The 13,589-nt window shown below is 41.3% G+C and overlaps 1 protein-coding gene across 1 annotated transcript in view; it reads left to right on the top strand.

Annotated features, from left to right (window-relative positions):
* Nucleotides 1-13,589, top strand: part of LOC113406382 (hormonally up-regulated neu tumor-associated kinase-like) — a 75,348-nt gene that overhangs the window by 37,662 nt on the left and 24,097 nt on the right. The window contains exons 4-5 of the mRNA XM_026650965.1: nt 4,031-4,166; nt 6,109-6,236. Coding sequence (XP_026506750.1) covers nt 4,031-4,166; nt 6,109-6,236 — 264 coding nt within the window. The remainder of the gene's footprint in view (nt 1-4,030; nt 4,167-6,108; nt 6,237-13,589) is intronic.

Here is a 13,589-nt window from a genome sequence, read left to right as displayed (position 1 = left end):
TGCTTCAAACCTTACCCAGGGGTTTTCCTGTGGTTACCCATTCATAACTCCTTTAGCTCAGAACAAGCACTCCCATGAATCTGTGAGTTACTCCTTTATGTTGTTTGGGCCTTTTGGTCCTGGGAATAGGTGATTCATAGACAAAGGTCTCATCCCCATGGTGAAACTCAAAAGATCAGGTCAGGAGGTGGGTATTTGCATTTCCCTCCTCCAAAGTATTTCCTAGGAAACCTACTCAACTAACAGCTCATTCTTGTCTTAACCCATTATTTAGGAGTCCTTTGAAGCTCATAACACTTTCCAAGGTTTGGATTAGTCCTGTGTCCTAGACAAGTTACATACAATCCCACAACAACACAAACATTTTTAATACAATGAGCTCCTAAGATACTTAAACTTAATTCAGTAAGGTTTGTCCTGGATAATGTAGGAAATTGCCATACCTGTCACAACACACAGACAAGTATTTCTGAAAATTTTGTTCTGAAATCCTTATGGCAGTGGTTTTTAAACTGTGGTCCACAGACCCACTATGTCTAAGATTTCCAAAGGGGTCCGCACCTCCATTTGAAATTTTTTAGGGGTCCACAAATGAAAAAAGGTTGAAAAAAGTCTACTGATTCATTCCATTGGAGCTACGTTTGGGTGGAACAGAGAAGAGGGACCACAGGGAACTGGTTGCAGCTCCTGATTCAGGATCCCCGGCCCAGGTGCAGGTTAGGGCACAGAGGCAGCTCTACCTTACACCAAGTGGAGGATTGAGTGTAGTGGAGATTCGTGCCATGCCTCCACCCTGTCCTGCCCCGGCCATGCCCCCACATTTCCCTTAAAGGGGGAGCTGGCAGCAGAGCTGCCTCTGCCAGCCTTCTGCAAGCAGAGGAACTCTTCTGTGTAGGGGGAGTTCTCTACCGGCTGACTTGTGTTGAGAGAATCTGCCCCTCCCGGCTCCCCTGCACACTCTCTCATTTAGACGATACATGATAATGAAATATTTTATATCACCATAACTATGAAAGGTCTCTCGGCGGAGGCTGTCATTGTACGGATGCTTTCCAGCAAGGGCTTCTGAGTGGCAATGAGTCTGATTTGGAGAATGAAGCTCTCCTTTCTATGCATGAATATGCAGAGATGTTCAGCTACTAAGATAACTTATGGTAAGCTCCTTGGGGCAGGGACTGCAGTCTGATGTGGAATAGGACTCTGGGAATTCAGTTCCCATGGGAATGCATGAGTAAACAGGAACTTTCGAAATCAGATGACTGTATTAGGTCATTGCTCTTCAATTAACCAAAACATTTTTTATTTATTTTTTACTTTGATCAACATAAGAATTACATTCTGTATTAGGTGCCAGTGTGCTTGGTATTATACAAAACACAGACAAAGACAGTGCCTGCCCTAAGGAACTTAATACAAGTTATCTCAGTAACAGAATGCCTCTGCTTACTCACGCATACAAATGAGAACTTAATTCCTTGAGTCTGCCTCCTGTTCTGCATCACACTGCCAGAATGATGGCTTCTGATTTTGTCAGTTCTTCTTTGCTACATATTAAGATGATTTAAAGTAAGTTGTTAGTGATTTGTATTAAGTGCACTGGTTATATTCTGTTATACATATTCCTTTTATTGCATGAAGTGTCGCCCTTGTCAGCTGCTTGCTAAGACTCGGATCTGAGAAGTAGGTTTTTGAGGTCTGGGTGAAATAAATGTGCTTCTCTATAGCCAGCAACCCTTGATCAGAGGTATCTGATAAAGACACAATCATAATGCTAGTTATGGGGCTTGGGGCATTCTTGGTACCACAGGTTGGCATTCTGTTCAAGAAATAATGGGCCAAAAGCAGCTCTAGTGTAAGTGGATGCAACTCCACTGAAGTTGCTGCAGCTTTGCCTGCTTGCACAAGGGCTGAATTAACCCATAAGTTCTTATATTGAATGTCTGAGAGTACTAATGGCCCAGTTATTTAGTAACATTCCCATCACTGTAATAGTCTAGTTTAATCAGTAGCCCATATGCTGGGCTCACTATTGTGTTCCTGAAGGTGTTACAACATAGAAGTGTAATGTGATGGTTCCCTGGTTCAGCATTAAGAGGAACAGTGAGGGAGTTTCCTCATGTCAACTGGTTTCTCTTCAGCTCGTGTAAATCTTTCACCTTTTACTTTGAGGAACCAATGATGGTCTTTGATCTTAATTCTGCAAACAGCAAAGGTTACAAAAGATATTGGATAAAGACAATACCAGTATTACAATGATCAGTGTTAGTGCCAATTACATTCTGTCATTAAGATCAAAAGTAAATGTTTATTTAAAAGCCCAGTGCATATACTACCAATATTTTAACAAAGAGCTTCTTCAAAAATGTTCCCCTTTAGTCTGTGATAAAATCCCTGTCCAAGGCACACCTCTTGGTAGTGCAAAGAAAGGAAGAGTGAAGAACTGGGGAATCTACTCATTTGTTTTCTGCAAGGAAAGAGTTTTTATTTCAGTAAGCACAGCTAAGGAAGGACACAGCATCACTGTGCAAACCACCTTATATTTAGTTAACTCCCTGGACGTGTTTATAGTTTAAACAAATATGGTGCATCAGATCCTCAGCTAGTGTAAAATGGCACAGGTCCATTGAGTGTCGTGGAGTGGTGCTGATTTACACCTGCTGAGAATCTGACTCATTAAGTATTTTGTCAGTAAAGCACAGTGTTAAAGTTGTGCAGTTTGAAAGGGCAGGGTTGTGGTAGGGTAAGACCTTATTCATAGATTCATAGATTCTAGGACTGGAAGGGACCTCGAGAGGTCATCGATTCCAGTCCCCTGCCCTCATGGCAGGACCAAATACTGTCTAGACCATCCCTGACCTTGTATGGGTCTATGGAGGTATCCTTCCTAGGAATCTTATAACTATCTTACACTTGACGTAATCTGGTCCAGTCTATGCACAAAATAATAATAACAACAACAACGAAAATATTCAGAAGTATTTGTATAAACTCCAGGGATAAGTCATCTTTAGCAGGGATGATTAATCAGTATCCAGACAGGGTAGGATTCCATCATAGGCAAGAAATAGTCCCAACCCTTCCTTCAGTTTTAACAATGTGCTCCTGCAGACTCCCTCCAGCACATTTTGAAAGCTCAAATGTAGCGTAGTGCACATGTATTCTGTGCTTGCCTTCCTCCCAAATAGTCAGTCAAGTGGAAAGTATTCGTGTGCATTCACTTAGACACTTCAGCTCACATGCTGATCTTTATAACTTTATTTTTTCCTAGGCATTATTCAGTTTTCCTGTCTAAACTGATTCATTTAAATCACCCTGAGATCCATATGCGTTGTATGCATTCTGGGAATTTGTAAGAAGCATGAATCAAATCAAAACATTCAACTGGAAATGGAGACTTTACATGGATAGATCATATATCGCTAAAGGCTACAAATACATTACTTCAAACAAACAAAAAACCTAAACAAAAAAACCCCAATTTTTTTTTCCACCCATATTTTTCCCTATTTGCCATTTCAGAGTCAGAGTGCTGACTCTGCAACCTTGTGTTTATATATTACCACCACAGCCCTAGAAAGCAAAACCTCTTGTTAAGGTTGACGGCTCATTTACATGATTTAGTGAAAAAGTTTGAAGCTCTAAGATTTAGACTTTGCCTTTTAGCAACGTTTTGCAATAATATAAAATATTTGACAATCTTAAGGTCATCTTCTGCCCCATACACATGCACACGCAGGCCAAATTCTGCTCTCAGCTGTACGCCTGCAACACCCATTGAAATCACGCCGTTGCAAGTGTGCATCTGACAACAGAATGTATCCTAAGTTTTGTTTCTCCAATAAATTAAAAAATTACTTGACAAAATCTTCTACTCTTTCAATCCATAAAGGTAGCTGACTCTTGAAAGTTCTTTTTCAGGATGATTTCTTATTATGGCAGTAGACTGCATATGTCTGGAAAAACTATATTCTTTTCACTAATGTTTCAGTGCATGTGTGTGTATTATCTAGTATTTCTTTCCTTTTCACAGACTTTGGCTTGAGCAACTGTGCGGGTATCTTAGGTTACTCTGATCCATTCAGCACACAGTGTGGCAGCCCCGCCTATGCAGCCCCAGAACTTCTTGCAAGGAAAAAATATGGTCCCAAAATAGACGTTTGGTCCATGTGAGTTATGTAGCTTGTAACAGCTAATTTTTTATTTTTATTTTTTTTACTGTAGATCATATCAGATATATTAAAGTGTTTGGTTACTGTGATCAACCAAATTCTCTAGGAATAGCATGACCCACTGCTTGGGGGACATCTGGATTAGAAAATGGACTTTATTATATTTTATATTGATTATTTAGATTTGGAGGAGCTGAAAATGTGCTAAAAACTTTCCAAACACAGAGGAAGATATGGTTTTGACACTGAAGGGCATAGAATATACTGTATGTAGTTCCTTTTACACCTAAGGATCTCCAACTCTCCCACTAAATCCATATATTATATACAGTCAGCTCTGGCATGAAGGCTGGAAACTACCCGGATTGCTGTATAAAGAACATAATAGTAAAGGGAGAAGACATTTCAGCTGAGGAAACTTGGACAAGCCTTTTCTCATACAAATACAAGAAATGTTGTGAGATTTTTAATGTCCATACAGTGCAGACAAAAGAGTCCATTGCCTGAGGTAGGGGAATACTAAAGATGTTTTGGAGCAAATGTGTCTGCGTTACTGGAAAGGCTTGGACTGCACTCCTCTATTTGCCCACCCGTTGGCCCATATGTGGTGTCAGCTGTATATACGGACACTTGTTTCTTCTCCTGGTTGGAAATAAACACAGTTGTAATCCATGAGCAGGAAGAAGTGGGAAAAGTGGCATAAGGTCAAACATTAAAGAGGTACTGCCTTCCTGAGCAGTAGAAGTTCTAGCCCTGCTCTGCTACTGACTGGCTGTGCAGCCTCAGGCAAACCATTTAACCTCTCCGTGACTCAGTTTCCCTGTCAGTAAATTGGGGTCATAAAACTTACATGCCTGAATTGTGAGCATTCACTAATTAACTTTTTATAGCCCTTTGAAAATGTAAAGTGTTATCTAGGTATTAATACTGCTAAGAGGGATAGACCATCGATATACATAGCAGTAAGAGAATAGTCAAATGTACGCTTATGTACAATGGGTTAATTTCTTATATAACTCCATTGACGACAGTGCACCAGGGCTGAATTTGATCCAATCATATCTTTTTACAACTAACCATTTTTAAGGAGCTTTACAAGTCGGAGCCTAATTTGTAGTCTCTGCTCTGAGGAGATCCAGAGCTAAACTATCATACAGCTACTTAATCTCTCACTCCTGCACAGGGTCATCCCTCTACATCAGGGATAGGGTTACCAGCACTGTGGAATGCGGAAGCTCTTACTGTGATTGAAATGCAGACAATTAGAAGGCTGCCATTCTTCTAAACCCTTAACCTTTACCAGCAAAAATATCCTGTGCCAATATTTTTTTTTAATGTAAGAAAAAATATAGTTAGTGCCTAGCCTTCCTTGTATTTAACCACACTATTGCTATGGAGTATGACACCTTATAATACACTGACTTCATTTCTATGCTGTGCACGAGTTACTGAGATTGCCAGCAAAATGGAAAAAGTAAATTCTCAAAGGGAATTTAATTTAAAGGCCCTTTTAGGAGCGAGGAGAAATAGACGAAACATAACCGAGTTTTCATCAGTGAATTGGCCAGTTTTGGGGAGTTAATACCAAGAATTGTTCAGCTCTTGTTAGAGAGCTGCTTTATGGGCCTGATCCAAAGTCCATCGATATCAGTGGGAGTCTTTCCACTGGCATTGGCTCTGGATCGGGACCTTTATGTGAAACTCCCACTGACATCAGTGACCATTCCACATGCAGAGCAGCAGTAGAATCAGGCTCCTATTCCAAAGGTTCTGAGGACCCTAGAGAAATGAAAGTTGCACATTATTTTTACAGTTGTTGAACATTAAAGTGAAAGTATTGCAGATAACTACAACGTCTACGCTTTCCTACATGCCTTTCCCCGCTCCTGATAGCATATTTTTAGTTCCTTAACTGTTTCTTCTCTGCTTCTCTTTTCAGTGGAGTGAATATGTATGCTATGTTGACTGGGACTTTACCTTTCACTGTGGAGCCATTCAGTCTGAGAGCTTTGTACCAGAAAATGGTAGACAAAGAAATGAATCCTTTCCCTGCCCAACTCTCCACAGGTAAGCAGCACAGCATCCCCAAGTCTATTCATATTCATTCAGGTGGAACCATTGCATTTAACTGTGGATTTCAAGATTTTGCACCAGCATAACATGTTAACTGTGAAAGAATGTAGATATTTTTTTCATTATAGTTAAAAAAAAAAAAGATCTGCATGTGCCACAATAACATAATGCTTTGCTTTTTGAACACAAGATAGAGAGGGACAATGTTGCAATGAATCTGCGGTATGAGCATGCTGCAATATTGTGGAGAGGAATTTGTGGAGTTGCTCTGCTTTTTCTGGTGTGTTTGGTCTATTTTTCATTTCAAATGATTCAACTGAGTTAGATTACAAAATTATTAGTTAATAATAATAATAATAATAAAATATTTGTTCCCACAGTAGATCCTTGCCGTTTGCAACAGTATCATTGCTAAACTTCAATACAAATTGTGTCAGCATGTGTCAAAAACCCTGGCTTTTTTCTTAGGTTTCATTTGCCTATACAGAATTTGGTCTTTCCTCTTATTCTCCAAACAGAGACAGAATTTTAATTTTTTTAACCTCCTGTGACAATGAGTTCCAGAGTCTAAATATGCACAGTGTGAAAAAATATTTCATTTGATCAGTTCTGAGTTTGCAGCCTTTTAATTTTATTGAATGTTCCCTTGTTCTTGAGATATCAGAGATGAAGAACAGATGCTCCCGACCTGCCTTCTCTGTATCAGTCATCATTTTATATATTTTGATCAGGTACTGCCCACATTTGCTAGTCGAGGGACAAGGTGGAGGACACAGGGACTTGCTGAACCTTCACTTGCTCTCAGCATGGGAATGTTGTGGCAGGGAATTGGGAGCGTTGAGTTGTAAATTGGGGGATCAGCACTCTGTGTGTAGGAGTTAGGATAGTCAAGACTAGGTAGGGAGAAGTGGGTGATGGTACTGAGGGGGAGTAGTACTGGATTGTTGCTGAGTGATGGGTAGTGGGTAGAGTGTAGGGATATGCAGTTGGGGAATCCTGATTGGGGATCAATTGCTGATCCAGAGGTGGGTCTGATGCTGCAGCTGGGAGCGGGGACTATCTGTGCAGGTTATTGGAGGGACTATGAAGGTAGAAAATGGTGAGGGGGACAGGAAAATGGTGAACAGCTGGGAGGGCTGTAAGCAAGGACTGCCTCCCACAGACTAGCAGCGTACCAGCTAGGGGCATGTTGAGTGGGTGCTCCTTTTGCAGTTATTTATGTAGAGTTGGGGAGAGAAGGCATGTTAGCAGTTGCAGAGGAGATGCAGCTAGGTCCAACATTCAGGGGTGGATTAGGAATGCAGATAGAGAGCATGTTGTGAGCACACATGAGGCGTGGATTTTCCACTGGTTCCCTTCCTCACAGTAGAAGGTGCCCATGGTCACTGGGCCATTATTTTAGACGATTTGTTGCATTTAGGAATCACTGGGTAAAATTCAATGGGCTGTGTTATACAGGGGTCAGACTAGATGATCATAATGTTCCCTTCTGGCCTGGAATCTATGAACGTGTGTAATGTATGAATGTGTTTTGCTTTTTCAAATGTAATTGTACTTGTTCCTTCATAACGTGCAGTTGGTTGGAACTTTTTGTGTTCACATTGAAACATGTGAAGGTATTTATGTGAATTTCACTTAGGCCTGGTCTACACTAGGAAATTAGGTCATTATAACTACATCGTTCAGGTGTGTGAAAAATCCACACCGCTTGAGGAGGTGGACTATCTACACCCTTAGGAGAATCCCTCCTGTTGGCATAGGTAGGGTCTGCATGGAAGCACTACATCAGTGCAGCCTCAGCATTTACTTCCCATTCACTATAGAAACTCACTGTAAAAGTGTTTTGCTCCTATGGAGATATCTGTGTGCCTGAAAGAGCCCCAAGAATCCCCCTAGTTATTGCAAGTTTGTAGAAGTGGTAAATATTACTGCTGCTGTTTACTATTAAATCCCTTCCATCCATGCTTTCCAGGCCCTGAATCCCAGCCTCTGTCTTCTGACTGAGGAGAACTAAAGAAAGCTCTCTTTGGAGTCTGTCAGCATTGCTCCTTGTTCATCCCGGACCTGCGTGTGGCACTCCTCTTCTGCCCAAGATTCATGTGCTAGTGTTTTATAAGTGAGCTGCAAGTCTCAGTATCTATCTGATACAATTAGAGTGTTCTCTATTTCCATTCAAGAGTCTTCCTGATAGGATTCTGTTGCATTAAATTGCCATTTTTATATCCTAGTCCACTTTCTAAAGCTCCACTGAGTAATTGTGTTATGAGTAAGATTATAATAACTGCTTTATGCTGTACTGGACGAGGTCCCAAATCTTGATCCTCTTGAAGTCAATGACAAAGCTCTTATTGACCTCAGTGAGACCAGGATGTGTTGCTAAAACCATACAAAGCTGGGATTCAGAGAGGCCTCTACCAATGCAGGTCTGTTTCTTACTGGATATTTTCTAGTGTACTTGGACCAGTGGGCTTTGTCCATTATTCGTTTTCATTGTCAGGATCAGAATTCTTCCAAAAATTGCATCTTTGTGTAATTTGTAGCCATCTGACATGAAGCTCTACAGCGAAAGTAACATTTTATTTATCCAGTGGGAGTTACAGTAGTTACTTTGAGCTTTCAGAAATAGAAGATTAATGGAACAGACTTAAATCTGTTAGCCTTTACCCTACTGTACATAAAGGTATGCCTCAGTTCTTGATTTAAGGCAGGGGACCTGCACATTCACTGATTTGGCAAACCGTGATTTAAGATGACATTTGTTCTTGCCACTATTAGGCTGTGGGTCAGTAGACAACAGCTATTCTGCTCCTCTGCTTGGCAAATTGTTGAATTTGTTAACTCTTTAGGGAGACAGCCCTTTTTCTTTAGCCATGTAACGGTCTGAGTATTTTTCTGATGCATGTAGAGGTCTGAGGAGAAATTATTTGCAAAAGATTCTTTAACTGTGCAGTATATGTTGTATCAACATATAATTTCTTGAATACAAAGTCAGTTACATCAAACAAGCAGCCACTCTAATCTGCAAAAGATAATAACAAATAGCTTATCCAAAAGTTAAAATTTTCAGTGACCATGAGCACCCAAAGCAACTATATGGCAACAATGGGCCAGAATTTGAAGTTGGTGTTCAATCTTCCTTCTAGGAATCCTTTTTTCATTTGGCCTCTTAGACAACAGAGCCATCCTGGTATTGGTTTTAGATTAACAACATTTCCATTGGTAAAGAGCTTGACAGCAACCTCGCACAGATTCTTGGCTTCTCTCTTTACTTCTTCTGTACCTCAGATATTTTCCTTTGGGAATAGAGAGATTAAGTGAGGACTACAGGAATACATCCAAAAGGGTGTTCATCTACACAGTGCTTTCCAAACTCTGAGCCATAACTCCCTTGGGGAGCCACAAAGGGTTCATGAGGACCCCATGAGTGTTTGGGAGTAAAATGGAATTGCTACGCCCATTTTTTGTTTTCTAGTTAAGAGACTATTAAACTTGCCTTAAAAATCACCCGTGTTTTAACTAAGGGTTCTGCTTCTTATGCTGCTGCCGCCGCCAGGGCTGGGAGTCTCTCTGTGTATATCTCCAATACAGTTGGGAGCAAGCCTCGCAGCCTGGGTAGACAGGCTCGCGCAAACTCAAGCTACCACATTAAAGATAGCAGTGTGGATGTTGTGGCATTGGTGGCATCTCAGGCTAGCACCCGGAGCCCAGATCCAGGGGATCGGGTGGGCTTGGATTCAGGTGGCTAATCTGAGCGACCGTCCCTGCTGCAACATCCACAGCGTTATTTTTAGCATGCTATCTGGAGTGAAGTTAGCACAAGTCTGTCTGCCTGGGCTCGGAGACTTGGTCCCAGCTGTAGCATAGACACACCCTCTGTGCCCTTCTCTCCTGCAGGGAGCCTTCTGCAGAGAGACTTCCTGTTGGAGGAGTCAGTCAGCTGGAAGTCTCTCAGCTGAAAGCCCACAGTTGAGGTAGAGACAGGTGCATCTCGTCTTTATAATGGAACGATTTTTGCCAAATGCTAAGCCTATATGTAACAATCATTGGGCTGAAGAGGAAGATGATTTTCATAAAGTTAAACAGAAAAGGAAGCAAAGTAGATACTATGACAATAGTTACATTATGTTTGGATTTTTGTGTCTTGCTATTACTGTGGAAAATCCACAGCCACAGCGTGTCATTTGTTTTCAAATGTTAGTAATTGAGAGTGCAAGGCCTGGGAAACTAGAGACATTTGGAAACCAAACACCCAGAATCTGTAAACAAGAGCCATGATTTTTCCCTTTAGATACAAGAAGAATTAAAGTGGCAAAAAAAAAAAAAAAAAGTCATGTCTAAAGAAGCAACTGTTCCTCAGAAAGCCGTAGAATCATCTTTTGGTGTGGCCATGTGAATTGCGAAATGCAAACAAGCACACACCACTGGCAAGTCCCATCGATTTCCAGCAGCAATAGACATGTGTAGAATTATGATTGGGGAACATGCAGCCATGACACTGAAAACCATTCCTATGCCAAATAATACCATCCATCGACACACCGATGCTCTTGCAGAGAACTTCCAGGACCAGTTGATAGAACAAGTGAAGAAGAGTTAATATTTTGCATTGCAGCTTGATAAATCTGCAGACATAGCCAAGCTTCAGGCTCAGCTTCGGTGTTATGTGAAGATTTGTCAAAGCAGGTACAGTAGTTGAAGAAATTCTCTTCCTCAAAGAAATCCCAACCTGAACAACTGGTGAAGAAATGTTCAAAATCCTCAATTAATTCATAGTAGATGAAGGTCTCAACTGGGCTATGTGTGTGGGGCTATGCACTGATGGGGGCAGCAGCCATGACTGGAAAGAACAGTGGGCTTGAAGCATGAGTAAAGAAAGTGACATGAGCAGCAATTTGGACACACTGCATGATTCATCACCAAGCTTTGGCTCAAAGAAGTTGCAGCCTGAAGTACACGAGGCCCTCAATATTTAAATAGTTAATCTTATAAGCAGGGCCATACCAAATTCCTGGCCATGAAAAACGCGTCACGGACGGTGAAATCTGGTCTCCCGCCATGAAATCTGGTCTTTTGTGTGCTTTTACCCTATACTATACAGATTTTATGGGGGAGACCAGCGTTTCTCAAATTGGGGGTCCTGACCCAAAAGGAAGTTGCAGGGGGGGTCATAAGGTTATTTTAGGGGGGGAATCACATATTGCCACCCTTACTTCTGCACTGCTGCCTTCAGAGCTGGGTTGCCGGAGAGGGCGGCTGTTGGCCTACTGCCCAGCTCTGAAGGCAGCACCCAGCCAGCAGCAGCACAGAAATAAGGGTGGCAATGCCATCCTTACTACTGCTGGTGACGGTGCTACCCTCAGAGCTGGGCTCCTGGCCAGCAGTCACCGCTCTCCAGCTCTAAAGGCAGCACCTCCACCAGCAGCAGCGCAGAAGTAAGAGTAGTAGTACCACAACCCCCCCTACAATAACCTTGTGACCCCCCCCCCCCACAACTCCTTTTTGGGTCAGAACCCCTACAGTTACAACACCATAAAATTTCAGATTTAAATAGCTGAAATCATGAAATTTTACGATTTTTAAAATCCTGTGGCGGTGAAATTGACCAAAATGGACCATGAATTTGGTAGGGCCCTACTTATAAAATCCTGGGCAGTGAACACATTGTTTCAATATTCTGTGTGAAGCAAAGAGCTCTGCCCACACTCAGCTTCTGTTTTACAGTGAAGTTAGGTGGTTGTCACATGGGAAAATGTTACAACATGTCCTTGAATTGTGTGACAAAATCAGAATATTCCTCCTTAGGAAAACAGACCTTGCAGATTACATATGTAAATGTGGACTTGACTATGTTAGTTACCTGGTGGACATGTTTGGCATACTGAATATACGGAATCTAATACTTCAAGGAAGGAATACAAGTATACTAGATATATTTTAGAAAATATACTAGAGAAAATCAGGGGATTCTTGAAGCTTTGTCTTTGGAGATGCTACGTTTAAAAGGGAGTTACCAAGATGTTTCCAGTGTTATCAGACTTTTAAAAAGAACAGAGTGAATGTGATCAAAACCTCTTAGAGACCAAATATTAGCTCATGTGTCTGGATTGTATTCCCTTTTTGATGAATATTTTTCTGGAATTGAACATGAATCTCCAAATACCAACTGGATTCAAATCCCATTCTCGATAACAGTTGACTCCATTCCAACCTCAAGCTTCCGTGCTCAAGAAAATCTCTTGGAATAGACAACTGATCACACACTCAAGACCAAGTTTTCAAATCTAACAAAGCAGGAATTCTGGATTCTGTTAAAGGAGGGTATGAAAAACTCAGCAGAAGCTATAAAAGTCCTGCTTCCATTCATCTCTGTGGGTGTGTCTACACTGCAATTAAACACCCGTGGCTGTCTCATGTCAGCTAACTCAGGCTCGCAGGGCTCGGGCAACAGGGCTGTAAAATTGTGGTGTAGATGTTTGGGCTCAGTCTGGAGCCCAAGTTCTGGGACCCCACAAGGGGGAGGGTCCCAGAGCTCGAATGTCTCACCTCAATTTTAGTCCCGCAACTCGAGCTGTGCAAGCCCAAGTCAGCTGACCCAGGCCAGCGGTGGGTGTGTAAGTGCAGTGTAAACATACTCGGTGAGTCTGGGCTTTCAGCAATGATTTCTGTGAAAACTAAACACAGAAATAATTTAAATTTTGAAAAATGACTTATGGCTGGTGTATCAGAGCGTCAACCAAACATCAGGCAAACTGTGCAGTTTGAAACAGACCCAATATTTTCACTAAAATCTTGGACTATGTCCAAACACACCCCAAAATCCATATTTTTAATTATAGTTTTAAAAACATGGATTAGATTAGATTATATCTTTAAACAAACTGTATGTGGTTGAATAAAGTCCCCAAACTGTCCAGGTTATAGTGTCTCTCTTGAATCTAGTGTCCTGAGTTGGTTAAAAAAAAAAAAAAGACATTTGGTTGTGGGAAGCCACCAAGTTTTTAAATATTTGTAAGAAAGCTGCAGTACTAAAAAGTTTGGGAACCACATCTGTAGAGCATTCAAGTTTAATCTCAGTTTCTTTTATTTTAAGGGCTTTCCCTCTCTCTGCTTACCGGTATTACAACTTATTTATGTTACAGAACTCTTGATAGTCCATAAATTCACTGGTATTTTACCTTTTAATTACTGCATCCTAATGATTGTGTTTGTAAAGCCTATCAAACAGTATCTCCAGGGTGTGTAAGCGTACGTGCCATTAAGCAAACCCTGTGAAGCAGAAAATGAGGTGTTAGTTAAAATTCCATAACTGAGTTGCATCATCTAATGACCTCTATCGCTAATACAGTT

The sequence above is a fragment of the Terrapene carolina genome, unplaced genomic scaffold (genome assembly GCF_002925995.2).
Source record: "Terrapene carolina triunguis isolate 2854851 unplaced genomic scaffold, T_m_triunguis-2.0 Scaffold30, whole genome shotgun sequence".
NCBI classification, from domain to species: Eukaryota; Metazoa; Chordata; order Testudines; family Emydidae; genus Terrapene; species Terrapene triunguis.
This window is presented reverse-complemented; position numbering and strand designations above follow the sequence as displayed.